Source organism: Gavialis gangeticus, unplaced genomic scaffold (assembly GCF_001723915.1).
Source record: "Gavialis gangeticus isolate Ggan-Ray unplaced genomic scaffold, GavGan_comp1, whole genome shotgun sequence".
Classification (NCBI taxonomy): Eukaryota; Metazoa; Chordata; order Crocodylia; family Gavialidae; genus Gavialis; species Gavialis gangeticus.
Genome location: NW_017729022.1, coordinates 165,786,322 through 165,811,565, shown reverse-complemented (window position 1 = coordinate 165,811,565; position 25,244 = coordinate 165,786,322). Strand labels below are relative to the sequence as shown.

General features: G+C 38.1%; 1 protein-coding gene across 7 annotated transcripts in view; it reads left to right on the top strand.

Annotated features, from left to right (window-relative positions):
* The window catches only part of ESRRG (estrogen related receptor gamma), a 617,448-nt gene that overhangs the window by 518,925 nt on the left and 73,279 nt on the right, over nt 1-25,244 (top strand). For all 7 annotated transcript variants that reach the window (XM_019516458.1, XM_019516456.1, XM_019516457.1 and 4 more), the window contains 2 exons: nt 20,004-20,114; nt 24,635-24,796. In XM_019516458.1, the coding sequence (XP_019372003.1) occupies nt 20,004-20,114; nt 24,635-24,796 (273 nt within the window). The remainder of the gene's footprint in view (nt 1-20,003; nt 20,115-24,634; nt 24,797-25,244) is intronic.

Sequence of the window (25,244 nt, the reverse complement as noted above, 5' to 3'; positions counted from 1 at the left end):
TAGAGGAAAGAATAAGTAACTTCATTTTCCGCATTACTTTTGTATACTGCAACCTGATTATAGGAGACATCATTACCTCCCGTTGTATCTTGCCCAGCTACTCTGAGCAACATTGGCAGCAATTTAGGCTGCTTGCTTTCAACCCCATGCAAAGGCCAAGGATCTGTTCTACTTTTTAAAAATGATCACAAAGTCCTTAGTGTGCATTTGAGGGTTAATTTTTAGCTGCAGTGTTTGAGCTTCTGGTGAGTCCTAGTCATTCTCCATGGCATTATCTACTTTCATCTTCATCAGGTTAAAAGCATCGACAATTTATAGTTTTGAGCTTGAATTCCATACTTGTATATGGAGCTTCTTAGTTTTGCAATAGAACAGATCTGGTAAGGGATATGCAATGACACAAAACTGCCATATGATCAGGCAAAGGGGCAGCACTACTACTACACATGTGCTGTTCTAACAAATGACTTAAAATCCCAAAGATTATTTTTGTTCAAAAGTTCTGGGGTCAAAATGGCTACTATATATTTTAAGAGTATATACTGTATATTAAATAAATACTACATATTTAATAATACATGCTAAAATATGTACTACAGTATGAAAAATAATTCTGTTTACTCCTGTTTACTGAATTGTTATCCTTCTTTTTCTCCCTTCTTTCCCGAGGAAGCAGGAAGGACTACAAATAAAAAGAGGAACTCCTCTATATCTTTCCTCTAAATATAGATGACAGTTTCTTAATCTAGTTTTGAATGAAACTCAAGGAGTCTTTATAATGAAATGGTGATTATGCTAAGAGCATATCTGGCCCTGTTGACAATGGTTTTGTTCAGTTAAATATTTTTCATGTATTTCATTTACACTTCATGTGAATATTTTGCCTAATATTTGTCATATTCTGGCCTAAGAGTGTGATATGTCTGTTAGTAATAGAAGAATGTAGTGATGTCCCATTTAAACATATTTTAGATGTTAGAAAATTTCTAACTGTGTAGATGGCAAAAGATAAAATAATACATTGCTGTTGCTTTCAGTCTCCCACATGGAATCTGGGTTTCCCACTGAATAGCAATAAAATCTAGATCGACATGATGGGGGGCGGGAATCATTATGTATATTGTGCAGGCTCCGGTCTGGAAAAATATTCATTGCATGTAAAGCAGTTGTGTCATCTGCCTTCAACCTGGTGTAAATCCATCATAGAATCGTAGAAAATTAGGGGTGGAAGGGACCTCAGGAGGTCACCTAGTCCAATGCCCTGCTCAAAGCAGGACCACCCCCAGCCAGATTATTCCAGCCAGGGCTTTGTCAAGCTGGACCCTAAAAACCTCTAAGCATAGAGATTATACCACCTCTCTTGATAACCTGTTCCACTCACCCTCACCACCCTGCTAGTGAGAAAGTTTTTCCTAATATCCAAACTAAGCCTCCCTTGCCTGTAATTATGAAACTTCACTAACTTTAGAGTAATTTTTTTGGATGTGTCTGTTTTCTCTCAATTTGGGCATGTGAGAAACAGAAGTTGGGTTCTTATTTTGAGAATACTATATTTTTTTTCAAGGTACTTGCCCCCAGATGAGGTCCACACCTTGTTTTTTGGGGCAGCAGAATGAAGATTTTTCCCCCCAGAGTTATGGCCATATACAGCAGGGACAGAAACTAATTTTCAGCTCACTCACCTTCCCTCTCCTGCTTAGGTAAAGCTACCATTTTAACCTTTTTCACAGTAGAATTGTCTGCTCAAGCAAAAACTGAAACTGGAGCTGCTGATGAAAACTGATTCCATGGGTGGATCTAGGATTTTGAAAAGAGCTAAAAACAGACCTCAGGGATGGGAGCTACAAGGCAAAACTAGGAATAGCTAACAGACAGCAAAATTGCCAAAGAAAGGATAGTTTGATTAGTGGTACATCAAGACTACATCTAGGTACAAGTTGCCACACAGGAACTCCAGCAGCACGATAGGATGAAGCCCCATACCATGGGTGCTTGTCTGCTCCTGCAGGAACACACCACAGTACCAGACTTTATCCTATGGTGCTACTGGGGCTTCAGCACTATGACCCTTACCTCAATGCTTGGCTCTCACCATAGGAACAGGCTATAGTGCTGCTTGACTCCAACACCACAGATCTTGCCCAGGCACTATTCCCCACTACAGCCAGAGTTGGGGCAAAGGTCTTTGGGCTAGGTAATCTGGCTCTGTGGGCCAGATTCAGTCTGCAGGCTATATGTTTAACAATCTTTGAGGTAAATCATAATGGGTTGTGAAGTTAATTGACTCCCTCAGCACTGCGTGAATAGAAATGCCACCACTGCTGCTGGGCTGTTTGTTTTAAACTTGGAGTGGAGCAAGAAACAAAGCAGTCTGTGAGTACACAAATGTACCACCTCTGGATCTTCCCCTGCTGGCCTCTACCCTTCCCTCCATAAGACTGCTGGGAGGAAGAGAAGGAAAAGATGAAGTGGCTATCTTACAGTGACTCTATGCTTCTATTTAGGGCAGAAAATCAGCTTCCCTGAATGAGACAAAAACTCCAATTTTGGAAGGCTAATTTTTGGGAGAAAGGTGGTGTGGTATGTGAGTAAATAAGGTAGATGGATAGGCAAACAGACAGACCCCCAATCTTGGAAAGACATGCACATGACATGCAAACTGTGAATAGGCATGTTGAAAGATATACAGTGCATGAAGTGAAGCACGTGAGTAAATCTTAGCAGGGTAAGAACCTATATGACCTATCATAGTGCCTTGCAAGTTGTGTTGGTTTAAGCAAAAAAAAAAAAAAAACTTAATTAGGCATTTGTTAAACTAATATAATAGAATTCATTCAGGATATAGTTGGTACATTTTTCTATCTCTGTTTTTTTTATTATTTGACTTAGCTACTGAAAAATAATGATAACTTACCACTAAAACCCCAAATGCACTTTTTTTTCTTTCTAGCAGTTATCCTTTCTGTTTTTTCTAAAATATTTTCTTGCCAAAAACATCTTTGTAGAAAGGTTGTCTTGAATAGTGGAAGGAATATGTAGTGAAAAAAATATTTCTTATGACAACAATTATTGTCCTTTTTTCTTTTTTTGTTTAGTTAATTTAGTCTGGCTAAAATTACATACATATTCATGTACCTTAATAAGAACAAAGCTTTACTCTTGGATATTTTCCATAAATTTGTCTTCATAAGCAATTTGATAGACATCTACTATAACTGTAATGGTGGAAGTTTACAGTAAATCAGTCTGCCTGGTTTAAAAAATCTATAATTTATTAACCCATTCCCCAAAGGTCCAACACTTCATATCAGATTACAAGAAAATTGTCACTATTTTTTATTTTAGAGCAGGGAGCATTTTATAATAGGAGTATATTGTCTAATTGTTACAAAATTTATTGTGTTTTACTAATGTAAAATCAATTTAGCTCATAATATTAATTGGGCATGACATTATAGATGGCCAAAAAAGAGCTTCAAAACATTGAACCCCTTATTATAATTATGTTTTTCAGCTAGGGTTATCTACATGAAGTCTGATCAACTTTTAGTGCTAACAATGATGTACATTGGCCATGCTGGCTATCTGGGTTAGCTATTATATTAGCATACACAAAGGTTAGATAACCTAATTCAAAATATAGTATCAGTAGTGTGATATCACTAATAAACTTCCCATTAATCATGAAAGTATTAGCCTGAGAACAGCTGCAGATGCTACAAGCAGGATAAAGTGTCACTCCAGAGTACTGTGGTGGTATAACAAAGGGATGAGGGTGGTAGCATACAAGCTGATTTGTAAACTGCTCTTCTTTAGGCAAAAAAGCATTGTTAAATTTATTCAGTTACATGTAAAGTTCATGATGAACACTTGGGCTGCGTTTTGCTTCCAATATTTTTATCTGAATCATCTAGTATATGCTAACTCTGCCTTTTAAAATTTCCAGTTTGCCACTCTGCACATAAGAAATGCTAAACTCAGCATTGCCACTTCTTGTCATTTTATTACGTCTTGCAATATTTGCTATTTTCTTAGTTGCCCAGCTCCTGGAGTCAGATGGTTTTCAAAAATCTACATGTTTATTTTTTTTAAAACTAATTTAAAAGTAAAAGTAATTGTCCTTATAGTTGGAGAGAAAATATTGAAAATGAATGTCAAAAGCTTAAAAAATGAAACCCAAAATGCCTTCCTTAAAGAAAAAAAATCTTGATTTTTAGGCAATTTGATAATTTTGAGCACTTGACTTGTATATTAGTGACAGAAATACCATTCAAGAGGGAAGAAATCTTTTGCTCTTATTCCTAAAATACTTTTAGATATTATTTTTAATAACTTAGGCTCTTGTCCATTCAGGGATCTGCTTTTACCTGTAAAGAGCTGCTGTACAAGGACATAAGAGGTTTATCTGTGTACCCCAGTTGTAGGACTAGACCCATCTGTTGTCACTGGACAAATTTTTTAATCAATTTTTATTATTTTTTTTTGCTTTTCACTTGAGGAATAAAACTTGACTAATCAATTTCACTTTTGTTTCTGCTCGATTTCACTCTTTGGTTCTCATGGAAGTGTAGAATTTGAGGTGTCTGTATTCATAACATCACAGGAAAATTTTTAAATAAAGAGAAGTTGATATCTAGTTTTGAACATGTTTTTGTTCCTAGGAAGTTTGGTAAATATACAGATATGTTTAAAAGATAGTGCTGTACTCGATAGCATCCCTTCAACCAAATCTTCCACTCCAACCCCTCAGGAGCTACAAAATCAGGTAGATGGCAATGGAACAACTATTAAGGCTCCAATTCTGTGAAAACTTGCACATCAGATTGTTCTTATGCACATGAATAGTCCTTTTTGTTTAGTGGGCCTTGTCACACGTAAAATCAAGTAGGTGCACAAATATTTGAAGGATTTAGGCCTAAACTATCTTGGAAAACCTTTTAGCCACGTGACCCAAGTTCAGGTCTGCAGGCAACATACCTAATTTGGGAGCTGAATGCTACAACTGATCTGAATTAAGGCTTGACATTAACAGCAGAGAGCTGCAGTTACTTTTACCAGGGTATGATCAAGTAAATTGTGGATGTGTCTACACATGACTACTCTAATGCACAGTAAAACATCATTGTCTACACATGTGAAGCAATTACTGCACAGTAGATTAGTCTAATGCGCCATTTCCTAGTACCTGTAGATAATAGAGGATATGAAGTGCACATGTAGAGCTGACTGGCAGCAAATTGCTCACAGTCAGCCTAGGCATCAGGAGGCCAAAGGGGGCGGGGAGAGCTGTCCTGGCTTGGTGGGATGCTGCCTACCAGCCACATGGAGATTGGAACCCATCCCAATCCCTGCAGGTTGGGGACAGCTGTCCTGGTTGCCAGACAGCTTCTTCCCAGCCACATACAGATCAGGACCGGCCCCCTTACCTCCCACCAGTTAAGGGCTGGCACGCAGAGGAGGCTGGAGCTCCCCATGGCTGCTGTGGGGTGGGGCAGAGCAGGGCAGGAGCAGCTCTAGACTGAACTGCTCCCATCAGGAGCAAATTTGCTCCAGATGGGTGCCCATTCAGATACCTATGGTGGTGCAGTTTAATGCACCTGAATTTTCTGCACAGAAAATTCTGATGTGTTAATTGCACATGTAGACACTCCCTGCATGTATCATATTGTTCTTGTATTGAAGAAAACATTTTATTCTATGAATTCTCTTGTGGGACTGTTCCCTTATTCACAGAAGGAGAGGTCACAATGGTATTTAAAAAGAATGTATCTAATAAATTATTTCCCCTATTGTTTATTGAATAAGTCTTGTGAATTAATTTTTCACTCTTCTTCATGTGACCAGGATATTTTAACACTCTTTGTGAGACACATTATTCACCACCATTTTTCAGCAAGGAGAAAATGATTTAATTGCAGACATTTTTCCCAACTATTCAGTAATCTTTGAACATTGGGACCTTTTATTTGCCACCTGTGGAAAACTTACTATTGCAAGGACCTATCTTCTTTGTTCCTTTCTGCCAGGCTACAACAGAATATTTCAAGCCACAAAATAGCCTTTATTAGTAAGCAATACCAGCAAGTTGCCATTTTACCTGATGTCACTTATTTTATTTATTTATTTTGATTTAATGTCTGTCTGACCACAGCATCTGAAAGGATTTTGGCTCCATATTGAATGGTGGTTTCTCTACAAACAGTGTCTTGAAATATAATATACATTGCTATGGTTCATTCTTCTGTGTTAACTGATTTTTTTTTTATGCCATGAGCAACACAGCAGAGGAGGATACTATAATATGGCATGGCAGGCCCCTCCAGTGGGAACACCTCAGCTCAAATCAGACAGATTTTTTTTCATTTAAATGCCAGGTAAATATTCCCATTATAAAGTAAATAAATGCCCCAGAGAGAAGAAAGAATTAGGGGGTGGGAAGTATGGATCAGAAATTCCTTGCTGTCATAACATGTGGCTATTTTTATCATGAATTGGTATAAGCTACTACTGGCATTTTGTTATAGGTATACATAGTAGAAAATGGTACATGGACAAAAAGAAGAAAGTACAAAAAAGTCTAGATGTGCGCCAGAGAGATGTGAAACTAATAGTGTATTTATCCAGATTTTTTTTTTGCAATTATTATTATCATGAATTTCTTTTAAAAAAATCTCAAGAGATCACAGTTGCAGTTCCACTTTGCTTAGAATATGCAAATTCTTAGGGTTTGTCATCAAGGAGAACAAGCAATCCAAAAAGGGTTAACATAATGAAAGCATACACAACCTATATATGTTATAGGCCTGATTTTCATATTGGATCATTTAATGTAGTGTTAAGCAGAAGAAGTAGGGACATCTATCATGAATCCAAAACCATTTTTGCAGACATAATGAGTTTTAACCTATATTTATGTGCAGGTGGTGCACACGCATTTTTGATAGCCAGTGTATTATATCCAATTTCAAAATGCAACGTTCTGTTCATCTTGGTTAGTGGCATGTCAAACCTACCCGGGATATTCTACCAAATGGCTGTTTATTGGGTCAACACAGACTATCATAGAACATAATTCAGTCATCAAAATGTGTTCATGGGCATACTCAGAGCCTTGCTGGGAGACATGGGTTAAGTTTCTTAGTTGATTATCCCTTTAAATGATCTTAAAAATATGAAGTGAAAATATGAAAGGAGTGAGTCTCAGGGCTCTGACAGGTGCTCCAAGGATGCTTGAGGAATGAAGCAGAAAGGCGAGGAAGATCCACATGGCATGGGAGAGTTGATGAACAGAGTGATAACATGAGGGAATAATGGTATACGTGTAGCATTTAAATATAAGTAAATAGTAAAGTGTAGTTGATAGTAAAATGAACTGGGGTTTAAAAATTACTCCCTTCATACACTCCTATTTAAACAAAAATTTTCTGAATAGGATAAATCATTAAAATAGTTAGCTGGTTTCTTCTAAAATTAGTATCTTTCTTTGTGCCAAATACAAGAACAGGAACTTGTTTATAGTCAGACATCTACAGGGGATAGAAGAATTTAGAGTTAGTAAGCACCATTTAAGATCACCCCGCCCCCCCCCAATCAAAAGCATATGTCTGTAAAGAGATATAAATTGTTTGGAACATGTTAGGCCTGAGCCTCCTACACACCGAGGCCAATTTTAATTCATCTGGCAATGTATGTGGGCCTTTAAGTGTAAATTGAGAATGAATTTCAACATCTAGAACTCAAGTCTGCTCATCATGATCATGCAAATGGTTCTGTTTGAATCAATAGAGGCTATTCTGTGATGAAGGAGAGAAGGACTTGGTCCAAGGAAAAAGCCAAAAACCTAAAATGTAATAGATTTGTCCCAAAATGAAAACAGGATTTTTAAAAGGAGGGGTTAGTTTGCTTGCTAAGATAAAAAAACAACAACCCTGTGTTTATGTGCCTGTGGCTTATATATTGTGATGCTGTCCCTCTGATGTCCTGTAGCTCCATTCCACCAAAATTAAATTACTTCTTTTAGATGCAAGTCATAATGCCGAACAAGCTTGTCCTCTGTCTCCCCAGGTCGGTTTTACGTAGCTATTTTAGTTCAAGATATTTGGGATCTTTCTGTGACTTCTGGATCCCAACATTTCTGAATCTTACATCCCCCAAGTTATCAACTGAAATATTGCTAAACTGCATATTATTATTTCTGAAAAGATTGAGATTCTGATTCATACTATCAATACTTCACAGTCGGATTACTGTAATACGTTTTATTTTGATTTTCCCATATCTCTTGAGAGTCACTAGCAAATGGTCCAGAACTTAACAGTTAGACTTCTTTCCTATTACAGTCATACTGCCATGTATCTTGAATTCTTTATAAGCTTTGCTGGTGAGATCTAGAATAAAAGCCTGCATTTGACCTTCAGGTATTGACACAGCCTTGCTCCAGCTTGCTTTTTTGACCTTCCTATCTCCTTGTATTCCATATCCATTGCTTGGAGCATAAGATAGCTGTCCCCCTATGTCACCCTCACCTGTAATTTTAATACAGAGGTTGGGAATGTTTTCATCTCTGAATGCACACAACAGTCCTTATTGATCATGATTTAAACTTGGAAACTTAAATGTGTGTTTTCTTAATCTAATATTTAAATAATTTTAGCTATTTTTATTTGGTTGGGGATAAACTGCCTGTGAAGTTCATAATACCCATTTTTGCATGTAGTTATATGTATGATTATATAAAAGTGTACATTCATATAATATAATCTGGCATTAAATACTATATATTTTATATATATTTTATCACTGAGTGTGTGTGTATACACACACACACACATATAAATGTGCCATTATCAGATTATATAAAAATACAAATGATTTTTAGCTAAAACAATTTACATATGGAATTTATTATACATACACATACATGGCCACCAGTATGGCATTAATACTTCAAATTAACAACAGTATTTTTCATGTTTTCATAAATGCCTTTGCTGTATTTTACCAGCATATATTTTCTTACATTTTGTGTCAAATGATGTCAGCCTTCTCATTATCATGTAATTAATTCAGGGAATTTAAGGAAATATTTGGCGATGTTAACTATTATTTCCAAACAAGTGACATTTTAAATGCTACATACTTTAGTATTTACCTTTTTCCTTAATCAATTTACAAACATTCTGTTTTTGCTGCAGCACAAACCTCCTTCCTTGTTTTCAATAGGTGAAAGAAGAGGAATAAGCTTTCTTGCTCTTCCTTAATGGTTTAATTTTCATAACACTAACATTATCTTAAGTTAGCATAACTCTAGGGAAGCTCTAGTGGTGTTAAAGTCATGCAATCTCGAATTAGGCACACAATACTTGGAGCATAAAAAGTGAATCTTCTGTCTAATTTAGAAAAAGTTGCTGTTTGAAAATAAAAAGGATGTTTCCATTAATTTACTCTGGGAAGGTGATAAAAGGGGCATTGGATATTTAATGCAACATTGGAGGTGTCTGAAGTTCTGTTCTTTTCTCTTTCTCTTTTCTTTTCTTTTTTTTCACATTCTCCCCATCTTGAGCAGAAATAAAAGGTTCAAGGCTTGTCACCATCAGTTTATAGATAGCTGTTTAAAAATAATGAGATATTGGGTATTGTAAGGCTCAGGGCTGTCTTGCCAGACTCATTTATTTCCATTCACCTTTTGTCAGAATTGCAAACAGAAGACATTCAATTAAAACTTGTCACCTGTTGCACATGACCTAATTTGTATTTGTAAGTGTCACAGATTAGGATACTTTGCTTCATATGAAACCATTAAAAAAACTGTAAAACAACAATTGCTTTGGGAAACACTTTGTGTCATGTTTTTATAATGTGGACACCATTTGTCTATGAGACGGTATCTATCAGCAATCACTTGTGCTAAGAAATAATAGAATGAATTTGCACAAAAGCTTGTTTGCTTGGGAAATTGAACTAAGTGGTTTCATATACACTGAATTCTCTTAATGCACAAATGATAGTGCCATATAGAGCCATGTTTTCTGCATGCAGAATTTAAGCTCCTTGCGAAGTAAGGGCTGTGAAGATAGCTTTGGTTTACTGCCTAAACTGAAAATTGTTTTAAATATTCCTTTGGGTTGATCTGAAATGTTCCCCCCGTTGTGTTCTTGCTCCCCCCCCCCAAAAAAAAAATACCTTGAGGTCAACAAAACATTTACATGGTTATCTCTTTTATCCAAGCAAATTGTGAAAGTAAACATTATTTTAGAACAAAAAACGTAGGCATTTTGTTTTGACAGTTTCAAATATTGTATTGCAGCATTTATATATATATTGAAGGGGGTGTGTGTGTGTGTGTGTGTGTGTGTGTGTGGGTGTGTGTGTGTGTGTGGGTGTGTGTGTGTGTGTGGGTGTGTGTGTGTGTGTGGGTGTGTGTGTGTGTGTGGGTGTGTGTGTGTGTGTGGGTGTGTGTGTGTGTGTGGGTGTGTGTGTGTGTGTGGGTGTGTGTGTGTGTGTGGGTGTGTGTGTGTGTGTGGGTGTGTGTGTGTGTGTGGGTGTGTGTGTGTGTGTGGGTGTGTGTGTGTGTGTGTGTGTGTGTGTGTGTGTAAACTCTGCTATATATATAATATATATATATATTATATATCTATAAACCCTGCAATACAAAATTTTATATCTATCAATAGAAGTAATCTATATATATATTTGAAAATATACATATATAATACATAAAATACTATATAATATATACTTTTTTCAACTTTTATTTCACAGGGTTTATATGTTATATTAATATAATGTATGTATTGTGTATTATATGTATAAACCCTGTAGAACAAAATTTGAAACAGTCAAAACAAAATGCCTAAGATTTTGTTTACGCGCACCCTCCATGTACATATGTGTGTGTGTGTCTTTAATCCAGAAATAATTCAACAAATAGTTATTTTCCCCAAACTGCATTTCTGAGAACCAAAAAGCTCATCCAAAAATGTTTGCCTTGTAGATAAGTACTGTAAAACACATGATTGTAAGTCAGGGGAACTGAGGCATAAACAAGTAACTTTCTTTTGACTACAAAGTAGGTTAGCTGCACAGTAAACGAGAGAACATGACTACTGTCTCCTTTCCTTTGCTAATTGTTAAATCAGCTGTAGATCAAGAACTCTTTAATTTGAGTCATGGATGTTATCTTTTCTGATGACTTAGGACTCAATTTTCAGAAAACTGCCTGCCTAATGGACATGCATTTTGCATACCCGGATGAATTTTACCTGCACATGGTATTGGTTCCAAATACACTGTCAAGTAATCTTAAAAGTCTCAAACTGACATATTTGTAATTCAACATACAGCCTATGTAGAGTTTCAGCAAAAAAAGGCAACCCATGTTATCCCCCTTCCTTCATGTTATGTTATTTCTTTCATGTTTTCACTATATTTGAGGACTCTAGCATGATTTAAAGGGATTGTGTATAGGGTAAGAGTTTTTCCACTGCAAATCTTTGAGACTTCAAGATTAACACATTAGCATCACACTCCTCTAATCCTAAAATATAACAATTATGGAATTGTCCAAAGGGTATCTAAGTGATGGTGAGAGTCTTATCTCCAAGCACCTTCTGTTTATGGTGGTGGAGGAAAAACCCTTATTTTGGTAAATAACTGCATAACTTGACAAACATTGCTTTCACTCAATCATATTCAGTAACCTTATAAATATGCACAGCATGTTCAGGTTGTACTGGAACACTCTATCAGGATGTTGTCCCAAAGGAAAGCCACATCAGAGTCTGCCACTAAAATTTCTTCTGCTCTTTCAGATACTGCTAATACATTTCTTACCTCTGCTGCTACTTGCTGGTGCCCCTTCTGATGCTGAGTGAGATGTTTTTAATTTGGTATTCTTTCTGGTTGGTCTTGTCGAACAATTATAAGATAATTTGGGGAGTTTGACAGACATTTTCAAATGGAGCTACCCCAATAAATTAACCCAAGAAAGTGACACCACTGAGGTGAAAGAAGCCATTAGAATATGTAAACTTTTGTTACCTATCCTGAATGCTTAATTGAAGGGGGAGCCTTCAGGAAGACGCGAGTGTGGAATAATAGTCTTCCACAATCCCCATGGCTACTATAGGTATGATGAAAAGACAGCCTGAGCATCATTTGAAAGGGTTGATTCTCATCTTCCGTGTTCTTCACTGGTGTTCTTTCATTATTATCAGGGAAGTTTGTTATTCTAGTGCAACATACTGTTTAAATGAATTGGGTAGCACTTACATTATGCTAAGGATTGTCTAAATCAGGGGTTTCCAACTGGCACCCCATGGCCCACATGTGACACACAAAATGTTAACATGCTGCCCATGGACTTCTGCCTGGCCACTGCTTCTCCCACTAGTCCTGCTGGTCTGGTAACTGGAGATTCTAGGCTCCCTTGTCTCTTCTGACTTTTGCTTCTTGCTCCAAGAGCAGGGCAGCATGGTGGGTGAGGGGTCTGTGCTGTCTGCTTTCTGTGCACGGGTGGGAGGAGAGGATCCAGGACGCACACATGACCATGTACAGAGCAGGGCTGCCTGCATGGTAGGTGGGACCCCAAGAGGGCAACCCCACAGTGTGCAGCTCATGTGGCATGTGCGCCAGAAGTCTGCAGCTCCATGCGGCATGTACTCCCCCCGCAACTGCCAAGAAGTTGGATGGTCCTGTTGTAAATAAAGCACCTTCCTTCCTTATTGTTAGATGGCAATTTCTTTTAAATAATCTTGGTACAAGTGGGAGAGATTAGGGGCCTTGGAGATCAGGGAAAGAGATTTCTGTACATAAAGGGCAACAAGGAGAAATGAAGAATAGGTTGGCATCATTAGCAGGAGTGAGAGGACAGTGAAATTTAGCAAGAGAGACAGGAGGAGCTAATTTGGTAAGCAGACATAGCTTAGGCTAGATCCAGTTGAGGGATTCAAAGAGTCAGGCAGTTTGGTCAGAATACTGGTCATGGGCAACTACATTGGCTGCTATATATTGCACAGTTTGAAAGAAAGTTGTGTGAAAGTTGGGGAGGCCAGAGAAGAGGAGACTACTAATGAACAGGGCAGATGAGCCCAGAAAGGGTTTTTTAGAAATAGTTTTGAAGAATACCTGGCATGCTTTAGATACAGGTTTGATATGTAGTAGGCCTGTGTGAAGCAGCTAGTATTCGCTTTAGATTCGACCGCTTCGGGGGACAGTGATTCAATATGGTGATTCGAATCACTGTCCCAGATCAATTCAGCTGAATCTGATTTGGAGATTTGGCCACCACCAAATTGGGTGAATCTCTGAGTCGAACAGGCCTCATCACCCACCGGCTCTCCCAGCCCTGTCAGTGGCTGCCACGCCCTGCCCCAGCTCCTGGCTCTTTAAAAATAAAAGCCCAGCACTCATCGGCTGCTGCCCAGCAGGGGGCAATCCCCACTGCCTGTACCGCCCTATGCTGTGTGGGGGCCTCTGTCACAAACCCCCATCCCCACCCGCTCTCCCAGCCCCAGTGTTCTGCTCTTAAAAAAAAAAAAAAAAAAAAAGCCCCCGCTCACTGCCGGCTGCCGGATGGGGGGGTGATCTCTGCTGCCTCCCACTGCCCCACCCAGCATGCGGGGATCTGTCACAAGCCCCCAGAAGCCCCAGTGGCCACTGCAGCAGCCAGTGAGTATGGGTCTTTTTTTTTTTTTTTAAGAGATGGGAGCTGGGGCCAGGTGGGGCAGCTATCAACAGAAAAGCTGGCGGGGGATGGAGGGTGGTCGGAGGGGCTGGGGACCAAGCAGGCGATGGGGCCTGGCGGCCATCCCCCCATGGTCCCCTCACTCTTCCCTCAGCCCCCTCTCCCCTGCCCCCTACTTACCAGCACAGAATCTGGGTTCAGCTCCCTGTGGCAGCAAGCGGGGACTGGCAGAATCTCCAAAGCTCTCTGAATCTTTTCCAATTCGATTTGGAGAGCTTCAAATCAATTCAGACCTTTTTACTCGTCTGATTTGATTCGGATTCAGAGGTTTGGCCACCGAATCTCCTGCAAATCGAATCATCACCTGAAGCTTCGCACAGCCCTAATATGTAGGGCAAGGCAGTGGGCACATCTACATGAGTCACTATATCATAGTGATGTTTTATGGCAATGTAGTGTTGGCAGGAACAAACCGTGACGCTGCCACTATATCACTGTAGTGACAAGCTCCCTCGCTATAGCACATCGCTGTGGTGAGGTAGCTGCTAAAAATAACCATGCGCTGCCAGGACAGCACAGTAACAAGTGTGCCATGGGGGCATGTGTAGATGTGCCCAGTAGTAGTCGAATGTATGCCATGTAGTGGCTCACTATGACTTTAAAAACAATTTGGCACTGATGGGGACTGTGCTTAATTGGCACAATCATATAATTCAGATAGGCTGCACTAACCTATCCTTGTGGTAGGTTCCCATTCATGTTTGCTCAATATGGGCCATGTGTTTTGGCGTCATGCTCAGCATTGGCTGCATTTAATCAGCTTCATGGTTGGTTTCTATTATTGAGCACATGCTGATTTTGGCAGCAGTGTACTGATAGATAATGCATTTATTGAGGTTTCCTTGTATGTGAATGTAAGACAAAGGACTTTTCCCTCCATGATGATTGAAGAAAAAACCCTCGGCGTGTATTTGAGTAAATACAGTATATTAAGGACCTGTGTGAAAGAGAGGCTGGTGATATTGGGGTAGTGATGTTCTTTTTGATTTGTGTTGTCAGAATGCTAAACATAATAGGTTTCTAGGCCATGATTAGGGTTCCTAGCAACTTCAGTAGTACAGATAATAAATCATAATACTAGGAGTAATACTGATTTGCAATTTTGATAGATAATGTGCAGAATGGAGAAGAAAAATAGAGTTCCATTTTGGCCTTGCTGAGCTGTTTGATGGTGAGATACCCGATAGTTACGTAGTGAAACAAACAATAGGTTGGTTCTGGTCTGCACAGAAGCTGGAGCCAGTATAATTAAATCAGTTGTAACTCACTCCTTCAGTAATTTCAATACACACGTGTGTGGTCACTCTTATTTCAAACTAAGAGTAGCCTGATTTGTTGTAACTTCAGTTAATAAAGAAATACAGTGTAGAGTATACACACAAACAAATTATAAAAGCTAAAAAGGTAGTGGTGGGGGAGAGAACTTACTATACACTAGCTGATTCATGTTAACTCTTTTGAATGGCCACTGTATCCTGTGGTACAAGAAAACCATTAATGGTTGTTTCATTCAAGGGTAAACTTCCCTAGTCTAACTTCTACTAAAACTGGATAGCGTGGATGTATGAAACAATTATTGCAGAGCAGCAGTGTAAATTTCTATGCAACCCCTTCCCTCTTTACCTCAGGGTAGTTTGTTCATTTGTCCACACCCTTGGCCAAAAGACATGTGGGAATCTTATGCTAGAACCAGGAGTGGAGCCCACTTTACAGAACAAAAGATCAGTGTCTTAATCACAAGGCCAACCTTTCTCTAAGATTATATGAAGAAAATCCTTAATCCATATGGATCTGAGTAGTTACCTTTTAAAAAAGTGAAAGTAATGCCTACATAGCACATGCTTTTTTCTTGTCATGAAATCTAGTCCCTTTCTAATCCTCCCCAACTGAATTCTGTAAATCATTTGTAAATGTGTGATTTCCCATTCTTTTCTAACAGATAATTTAGTGCTTGTAATGAGAGGTAAAGTGAAGTGTTCTCCGAAGTTCTTTAGTGTTGAATGTTGAATTCATATTTTGATTGGTAATTGGCCAGTGGTTTTAGTCTCTGTTCAGGTAAGATAGCCATTGACATCATTGGGATTTTTTCCTGTTTAAGGATTCCAAGGTGAAACTTAATGTTAGGTCCAAGGGAGCCAGATCCTCTGGTGGTTTCAGCTCACGTGACTTCAGTGGAGCTACTGATTTACGTCAGTGTAAAATGTAGCCCTAGAGTATTATAATGCTAATTCATACAGTAGTCTTCATTCAAAGATCACACATCATTTTACTGAAGTGAGCTAAATATCATTATCTTAATGTTATGGATGAGGAAACTGATGCATGGACAGCTTGAGTTTCCATGGCAAACCATGGCAAAACCTTTGGACAGTTAGAATGAGTAAATGGTTTTGCTCACTACTTTCCTGTGCAATAACCATGTACCAAACATTAATATTAGCCAAGCATACAATATGAGTTTGATTACATGAATTAACTTTATAACTGGGTGACACAAGGTATAAAAATTATCCACACAGCCCCTCCCAAGAAAGATAAAAGTTTCATGTACTGTATCTAGTTTGGCAGAAAAGTGCAGACAAAAACACTAGAGTTAGAAACGATTGCATGTTGAATGTACATAGTTTTAGACTTGTATTGAGTAGCAATGCCATTTTTCCCAGATACTTAGAACAATAGTGTTCACACTTCTTATAAAAAGTATCTCCATTTACAGGTGTATAGATATGTGTGCAAATGTATAGCTCTGTATAATTATGCCACACTGAACCCTTGTCTATATTTCCTTTCCAGTGAACATGTGGGTGGCTGTGCAAATGCAGAGGAGGGAAAAAAATGTTCATCTTGCTAGATTTATATTATTTTAATTTAAGTTTCAGTTCCATTACTTTTTGATTAAACATACTTCTGTCCAGTGCTATCCATCTTTTATCTCTATGAAATCTGCTCCTGAGCAGAAAGAAGGATGACACCTGAATTATGCAGAATTCATTTTCTATCTATTTTTCTTAAAATGCTAGACAGTCTTTTTCATAATCCCACCAATCTCATATGTGGCTTGCTCTAATCCTCTGCCTTTTTCTGAATGTTCAACTGCCAAGCTTTGGCCTTGTCTATATATTTTCTGGTAGCGTATTTTCTTGAATGTCATTTTCCTCAGTAGAGATTGAGCTTATTGGGGTATAATGCTTGTAGAGGTTTATTACCCATTAATTTTAAGACATTTCCATTATTTAAAGTGTTGATTTATGCACATAATTTTAACTATAGATACATGTACATGTATATATGCATGTATGTAGGGATATTTAACTTGTAATTATGTACGGGCATACCTCGTTTTATTGCGCTTCGCTTTATTGCGCTTCGCAGATATTGCGTTTTTTACAAATTGAGGCAAGACCCTCCACCAGCAAAAAGATTACGACTCACTGAAGGCTCAGATGATGGTTAGCATTTTTTAGCAATAAAGTATTTTTTAATTAAGGTATGTACATTGTTTTTTTAGACATAATGCTATTGCACACTTAATAGACTACAGTATACTGTAAACATAACTTTTATATGCATTGGGAAACCAAAAAATTCGTGTGACTTGCTTTATTGCGATATTCGCTTTATTGCGGTGGTCTGGAACCGAACCCGCAGTATCTCCGAGGTATGCCTGTACTGATCTTTCTTTCTGGATAAGGATTGCTTTATTTAATTATTTCCATAGTTTGATCTTAAATGTATATTGACTCAACTGATAATTGATGAAAAATATATTTCCTATATTGAAGTAAGGGAAGTATCCTATTATCAAGTAACTCCATATATTTTTTGAGTTGATATCTATTCTTAGAGATCACTACACAGTCCCAATGGTAGGAAGCAATACTGGTAACTCTTACATAAAATTCTTTATCCTTTGTTGTGCTTGCTGACATGGGGTATGTGCCATTTAAAGTGCATTACACTGCTGAATGTGCTACAGTGGCTGGAATTAATGCATAATATGCTGCCGACACTGGCAAACACCAACACCATTAAAGCGGTGCAAAAGGATTTAAGCCACTTTAAAGTGTCGTGCACACATGCCCCTTGTTTCATCTACACACACCCATGGAGTCTAATCTTAAACCAAAACCTGTGTTACAGTAGAAACTCTTACATGCACGCACACAATTCCACTGGAGTCAATGAATGCATCCAGATGAGTGTGAGTGTGTGGTTTGTGGCTCTTCTAAGCTGTTTGAGGCGCCGCAAACCACACTCAGAGCATGTGCACCCATTCACTGTGCTGCTAATTTGCCCAGTGCCCAAATTTGACAAAAGGAGATCCCAGTATCAAAAAAAGCTGCATCAAAAAAAAGTGTTGCGGTGCACATGGCAGTATTGTGCACTGCCAGAAATGGAGGCTAGCCATCCAAAGGCAGATGCTGGCTGCTGGCCATGCTCTGTGTGGCTGGATCAGCACTGCTGTTGCCCTGGGAGACCCCCAGTATCCCAGGTATGGCTGCTGGGGCCAGCATAGGTGCTGGCCCCAGCCTCCCCTACCCCACCCAGGACAATTTGGTGCATGCAGGTGTGTGGCCTGGGCCACAAAGCAGCAGCACAAATATATGCTGCAGCTATTTGTGCTATGGCAAATGCGCACCCCTGTATGGGTGCGCTTATCTGGACGCACTCAATGAGATCATTATGTGGGAAAACCTTTTACAAGTTAGGAACAGTTTGTAGGATTTGACCCATAAGACACTGTAAAAGACTTAAGTCTGTGAGTGACAGGAAGGAAAGGAGAAATGGATTGAAAGATTTTATAAAAGAGTAAAGAGAAGCAAAACTGCTCGTGTGTTTTTTGACCATTTGTCAAAATTGCTGTGTCACACCAAAATCCATTCAGTATTTTTTCCTGTTTTGATTGAGGGGTAGCAGATCATCTCTAGCAGTTGTCCCCCGCAGCCTCCTTCCCAACCCCATGGCCCTGGAGCAGGTTCCTTGGCAACACACTGATCCTTGTTCAAATTCCTGCATCCCATTTTGAATACAGAAATGGCTTTCACAAGCTGAAGCCATTGCTGTTGATAGATTTTATGGGTTCCAAGAACTCGGCAGTATTCTGCAAAGTTGTATTTCATGAGAGGATGAGGAAGGAAGTCTGGAGAGAAGCAGCAGAAGATGATAGTGGGAATGGAAAATTTAAGAGGGGAGATAAGCAGAACTCAGAAGGAAAGTGAAAAAGTGGACAAGTTTTTGTCACATTGCTCACAGGGATCATCGTTCTTTAGATAATCTTTCGGTTCTTCCCTGCTTAAACTGTGGTATCAGGGAAGGCGTTGATTTAATACTTGCTACTGCTTTTCTCTTTGCCCTGTATATATAGTGAGGTTTTCTGCTTAAATGATGTGTTATTGCTGGGTTATACTAACACACTTTGTGGGTGTCTGGAATCTGTCTGGCTGACTCAGAACTGAATAAAAATATTTCACTGTTTTATGGAGGCCGCATGGAATTTTTTGCTAGAGCAGCTTCAGCTTGTTTCCGGGAGATATGCTTACATAAAGCCTGTGCCCATACATCTCAGGTATCAAAAATATGCTACTTAAGACATTAATAATTAGACAGTAGAATGCAAATGTTGATATGTCTTTGCTGACATCCAGAGAAATGCAGATCTCCCTCCTTTGAAATCCCAGTGTAATCATTGCTGTTGAGCCCTTTTAGAAGGATTTTAAACCCTGTCTGTGTCTTTGTTATACTTTGGTTCCTCTGTCGTTAGTGCTGTCAATTTTTTAGGCCATGTTAATTAAAAACATCATTTTATATTATCACAACAGGATTCAATATTAATTGTCTCTAAAATTCTCATCCTTCATAGTCCTTTGCTCATAACTGTAGCCTGGTAAATCCATTGGTGCTTATTACAACTCTGAGCTTGACACAATTTCTGCTAAAGAGGAGTTCAGCTCAGACTGTCAGAAACCGAGAGTCCTAGGCCTATCTCCAAACTGCTTAGCTATTACGACAAAAGAACTGATCTTCTCCACAAAGAAAATATGGAGTAAACTGGTCTTGTTTTTATGAACATTTAAATATCCTGTAAGTTCTTAAATCCAATGCCTTTTTTATTACTTTTAATAGTTCTTATGTTGAGAGAACCATTTTATATTGAGGCTGTCTTGAAAAGAAATTGCTCAAAGTTCTGGTGGGAAGTTGTCCATGAAATGTGTCACCACACATTTATTAAATGAGTGTATGCTTATTTTTCCCATTTTAGGGGTCCGTCTAGACAGAGTACGTGGAGGTCGCCAGAAGTACAAGCGCAGAATAGATGCAGAGAATAGCCCATACCTGAACCCTCAGCTAGTTCAGCCAGCAAAAAAGCCATGTAAGTACATCAGCTGTATCGTATTTCTCTTTGCATGCAAACCTTCAAGAGGGTCAAATCCTGATCCCTTCTCAGCTACTGCTGACTTCTGTAGGATAAGGATTTTACCCTAAGAAGCCACTATGGATGCTATGTGTCACCCACTTCTCCGGTAAGAATATTTTTCACTGCTCATATTATCTTCATCCTTTCTCAGACAGACTCAAACAAAGACTTTTTACAGGTGGAAGCATGTTTTATGCAGTGCAAATCTTACATTTACAGGTTATCTTTATTTTCAGTGGTACATAAAACAGTTCATAGTGTGATCATTAGTTCATTGGAGCTGCTAGTTTCAGATTTCACAAGAAAGTGATTTTTGTAGTTTTCACTAAGTAAATGAGTTTGACTGCTCAACCTCCCAATGAAAATACATTAGGAGCCTCATTAATTTATAGCTATAGAAAGTTAACACACTAGCTAGCATTATATTAAAACAAGAGTATGCCACACTAATAACAAGCATAGGTTGGTAGTTCTGTCTCTGATACCCTTATGGGCATTATGGGGCATTTTTACAATGTCCTTGATTTTATCATGCTAGCCTGAAATTAATAAAAAGACATAGAAAATAGCTGATCATCCAGTGCTAAAATACAAGTCCCATCCTCTGTGCAATTAACTAAAAATAGTTGGAGGTTTTTCTCTACGGCTTATACAAACTCAAGCAGCAACTGTGCTAATTCCATGAAGTAAATTTAATAGCATTATAGCTGTACTGCAAAAGACTAGTGTATTAGGCTAGGAAGGCATGCATTCCCTCCCAGGTGCGTGAGAGCTCTTCTGTATTTGGATCAGAATTCCCATGCGCAGTTACACTGTCAAGAGGCTACTTTGCGGTGAAAGCAGAAAAATGAGCCTCCAGGGAATAAAACAAACATGGAGGCTTGATCCTTGTGATATTACCTGGTTGTGCAGAAACCTTGTCTTTCCCAATGTATCTTTCAGCTGATCTTCCCCAGTAGGGGACACTGCTGTGTACAATACACATGAGCATATGGGGATCTGCAGAGCAAATAAACAGTCTTTGAACTGTAAGCAAAAGGGCATTTTAGCTATGTCAAAGGAAAAACAACCAGTTTTACATAAAATTAAGGCTTAAGTGGACATATGGCATAGTTTCCTTTTGCCTTTCCAAAAAACATTATGCTGATTATACCTTCAATTGTCCAATCTGGCATCTTCTACTCAGCCTGCATAAGCTGTTCTACCATTCTGTAAATACAATCTAGGGCTGCATTAAGCAGATTTTGCGCATTATAATAAAAAAAAAAACTTTCTGATAATACAATAACATTTAATGAACTCTAATGCTTAATTTCATTAGAGGTTTATTCTTTCTGCATGCACAGATTGCCAGATTTTCATTTATTTTATATTGTCATTGAGTCGAAGTGTTGATAGCCTGTTGCTCTGAAAAAAAATAAAAGGAAAGGAAATCCCAGCCCTTTAATAGAGACACAGGTTAACACTGTCATGCTGAAACTTCTAAGAATCCCTGTGTAAAACTGAGATTACTGGAAAGTAGTGTGTCACAATACCTTTAAGGTGCTAACTACACTCATTTCAGTAAGCTCCATTTGTTTTAGATAAACTAACCTCTGTATAAATCATTATTCATTATCTGAAGGCCTCTCTTAATTTTCCTCCATTCACCCAATTACAAACATTTTTGTAACAAACATTTATAAAACTTTAGTTTTCACATTCTGTCAGATAAGTGCCAAGAAACAGTTGAATTGGTTTTGTTGAACAAGTAGCCTGGGAGATTTTCTGGACCCTGACTGATAGTTTGTGCATAACAAAGGCACAGGAATGAAAATTGGGTTCTATTGATTCTAATTAGGGAAACATTAAATAAGATTTACCTAGAAACAGTGCTCATGGCTATTCAATTTCCTCAGTGATACGGCTTTCTGAGCACACTCAGAAATTTCCTATGCCTTGAACTAAAGCATGCTTCGATACATGTAGTCTTTTCCCTATAGTGAAATACCTGGGATTCAGAGGTCTTTGAGGGGCCTTTTTCTGCCCCTTTTCTCATTCCCCTCTTTGCAGGGTCTAATGATCTGCCTATCAGTCTTTTTGTATTGGCAAAATAATGGAAGTTGAGACTTAGTGAAGGGTAAATGTAAATGCACAGTATTCTCAAATCATCTGCAAGAAACAAACCTTTATCTTTGATGAAGATCCTATGATTAAAAAAGGGGAAGTTCAGTCTATTTCCAGTCTGTCCCAGTGTATGTTTGCACTGAGAAAAAATGGATTTTGCGAGCATTTACCTTACCTATCTTCATTAACTTATTGTAATTTAAAATCCATATGGTTTATGTCTCCATCTGCATGCCGTTTGATATTAATGTTGGGCCCATTTATACATAAGAAGAAAAACAGAATTTGCTTAAGTTGCTTTTCACTGTGTATGGGCATGTTAAATTAATGTGAGAAAATATGGCTGAATCCTCTTTCCTCTTTGGAAACAATGTTTTCTAAGTTAAACAAACAACCACAGGCAAAACACAAGACATGTTGATTCTTAAAAAAATAAAAAGTTTTAAAAATTACGTTGGAGGGCTTTTTTGCCAATAAAAGTTAGAATTGCCATCTGTCATCCTTAGATAAGATTAAAATTCCCCATTAATCAGTTTGATAATCTTCAGAATATTGAAATAAAGAATTATTTAGTTGGCAAGGCTCCTACAGTTCATATAAAACATGAATATATCCCCTAGTAATAAAACATACTTGATATGATGCTTTCCAGTTGGCTGTGGCTCTTATTTTATGAAGGACTAACATATATCACAACTTACTGACACACAAATTTGTAATAAGACTAAAATACTGGAGACAATACATCAGCACCAAGGAGTCAGTGTCACAAAAGAGCAGTAAAGTATCAGAAATCAGAATCAAGCCAGTATATTTATGGAAATTTGTCATAAGCAGGTCTGGAGCCTGTCCTGTAGTCTCTATGCAAGCCGAATTCCCCTTTACTTCAGCCTATCTCTGACATGTGGAAAGAGCAGAGAACAGTGCCAGCTTCATCAGCTTTCACCATAGCCAAAAGTTCAGGGGGTTGGTCATCTCAGGATCAAACCCCATCTATGTCAAACTATGTGAGTTTATTCCAGGGGATCAATATGGTTAGATTAAATTCTGTAACAGACTTCTGTTTGACCCCTATGGGCCACTGTTTTGTACCCTGCTCATGTGTTTCTGGTCTGCCACAAGGTGTCCCTCTGACTGAAAAATGGGATGGGTAGGGGCACAGTGGACAGGCGTGAAGGGCAGTCCATTTTCCACAGATATCCTACTGAATTTAATGGAAGGTGGATCAGAGTAAAGGCATCTTTGTGCAGCTCAAATTAAAGCCTCAATATAGGCATTATACTAATTTTATTTTCATACTGCTTATCTACTGTAGAGTTGTGGTCACCTTGTAATAAACCCATGAAGTTATCTTCCTGTTTTTTTTCACTGTTCATTCTCATATAATTGATTATTCCAGATAGAGCAACTGTAGGCAAGAGTAAACATTAAATAAAAGGAAATGTTGCATTGATAAAATAACAAGTATGTAAACATAATCAATGATTTCTGTGCACAAATGAGCTTCCTCAAATAGGGTCTGATTCTCATGTCACATATGCTGGTTCCACATCTATATATTTCCATTGTTCGCAGTGAAATTCATCCAAATTTTTCTTCTGCATAAATGAAAAAATGATCAGGCCCCACAATGTTTAAGCTAATAGAAAGTGATTTCATTTAGTTTAGAGTTTGTGCATTTCAGAAAAATACAAATATCAGTAGCATTTATTTCATTCCTCCAGTTCACGCATATGGGACTGAATATTTTAAAAGAGCACTTATAGGTACTGTAAGATATATGGAGTGATAGCCCCTTGGACACTCCTTTGTTCAAGAATCTGACATCTGAGATGAAGAATACCAATTGTCTGTAACAGAAATTACATATTTTAACAATTCACTATGTGTGGGGTTTTTTTATTCAGATAAAAATATACTTGTTTTTCTTCTATTAAAACTGGTACATCCATATTTACCATTATAACATCCACTGTTATAAATAACAAAAAGAAAGTTCTTTCTTACCTAGGAATTAAACCAAATCCAAAGTTCTTATTTTATGAAACCTAAAATAAATTTCAATACTAAAAAAATTTGCCCATGAAGATTTTATTCCAAGTGCTATGATTTAATTGCTATTTATCAATACACTGACTTCATAATCATTTATTAGTAATGTGCAGTTTGTTCTCTATGTTGTAAATGTGTATACTGCACTAAATTTTGTCTTTGGTATGTATCATTTTTAAGTCATTGGAGTTTCAGAAGGAGTGAGTTTGGTCCAGTATTTTAAGCTAAATTGTATGCATTGTGAAACATACCTTACTTCATAGAAAAAAAAAGTGACATTCCTAGTGATTTTTCACTGTTTGGGTCAATTTTTACAGATAACAAGATTGTCTCTCATTTACTGGTGGCTGAACCAGAGAAGATCTATGCCATGCCTGACCCCACTGTTCCAGACAGCGACATCAAAGCGCTCACCACCCTTTGTGACCTGGCAGACAGAGAATTGGTGGTCATCATTGGATGGGCTAAGCATATTCCAGGTACATGAAATTAGAAAGCAGTAACTTCCAAAGATGCCCTCAGATCACACTGTGTTACCTTTTGCTGGAAATTTTTTTCCATTTCCTACAGGTTTTCCTTTCCTTTTTTAAGACTGTAGATTCATTACAGGAATGTTGATGAAAACATCAAATGTTTTGGAAATTGTATTATTTTTTACTATTAATGTCACTAGTTGAGGCATAAGTTTTACACAGTGATCAAAAAAAGCAAGCTTTTAACATATTCCTTTTATCAAGATGGCCCAGGATCTGTGATGAAACTTAACTGAATAAATCACTATACGGTAAGGAGGTGCAAAACTTTGTTAAACCTCACCTTTACATTCTACACCAATCCTTTTACAGTTCTTTGCAAGGCCAGTTTCTGTGTACCAGCTTAGAGCAGCCTAAAGGTTGCGCAAAGTTACACTTATGCTTGTGACAGTAA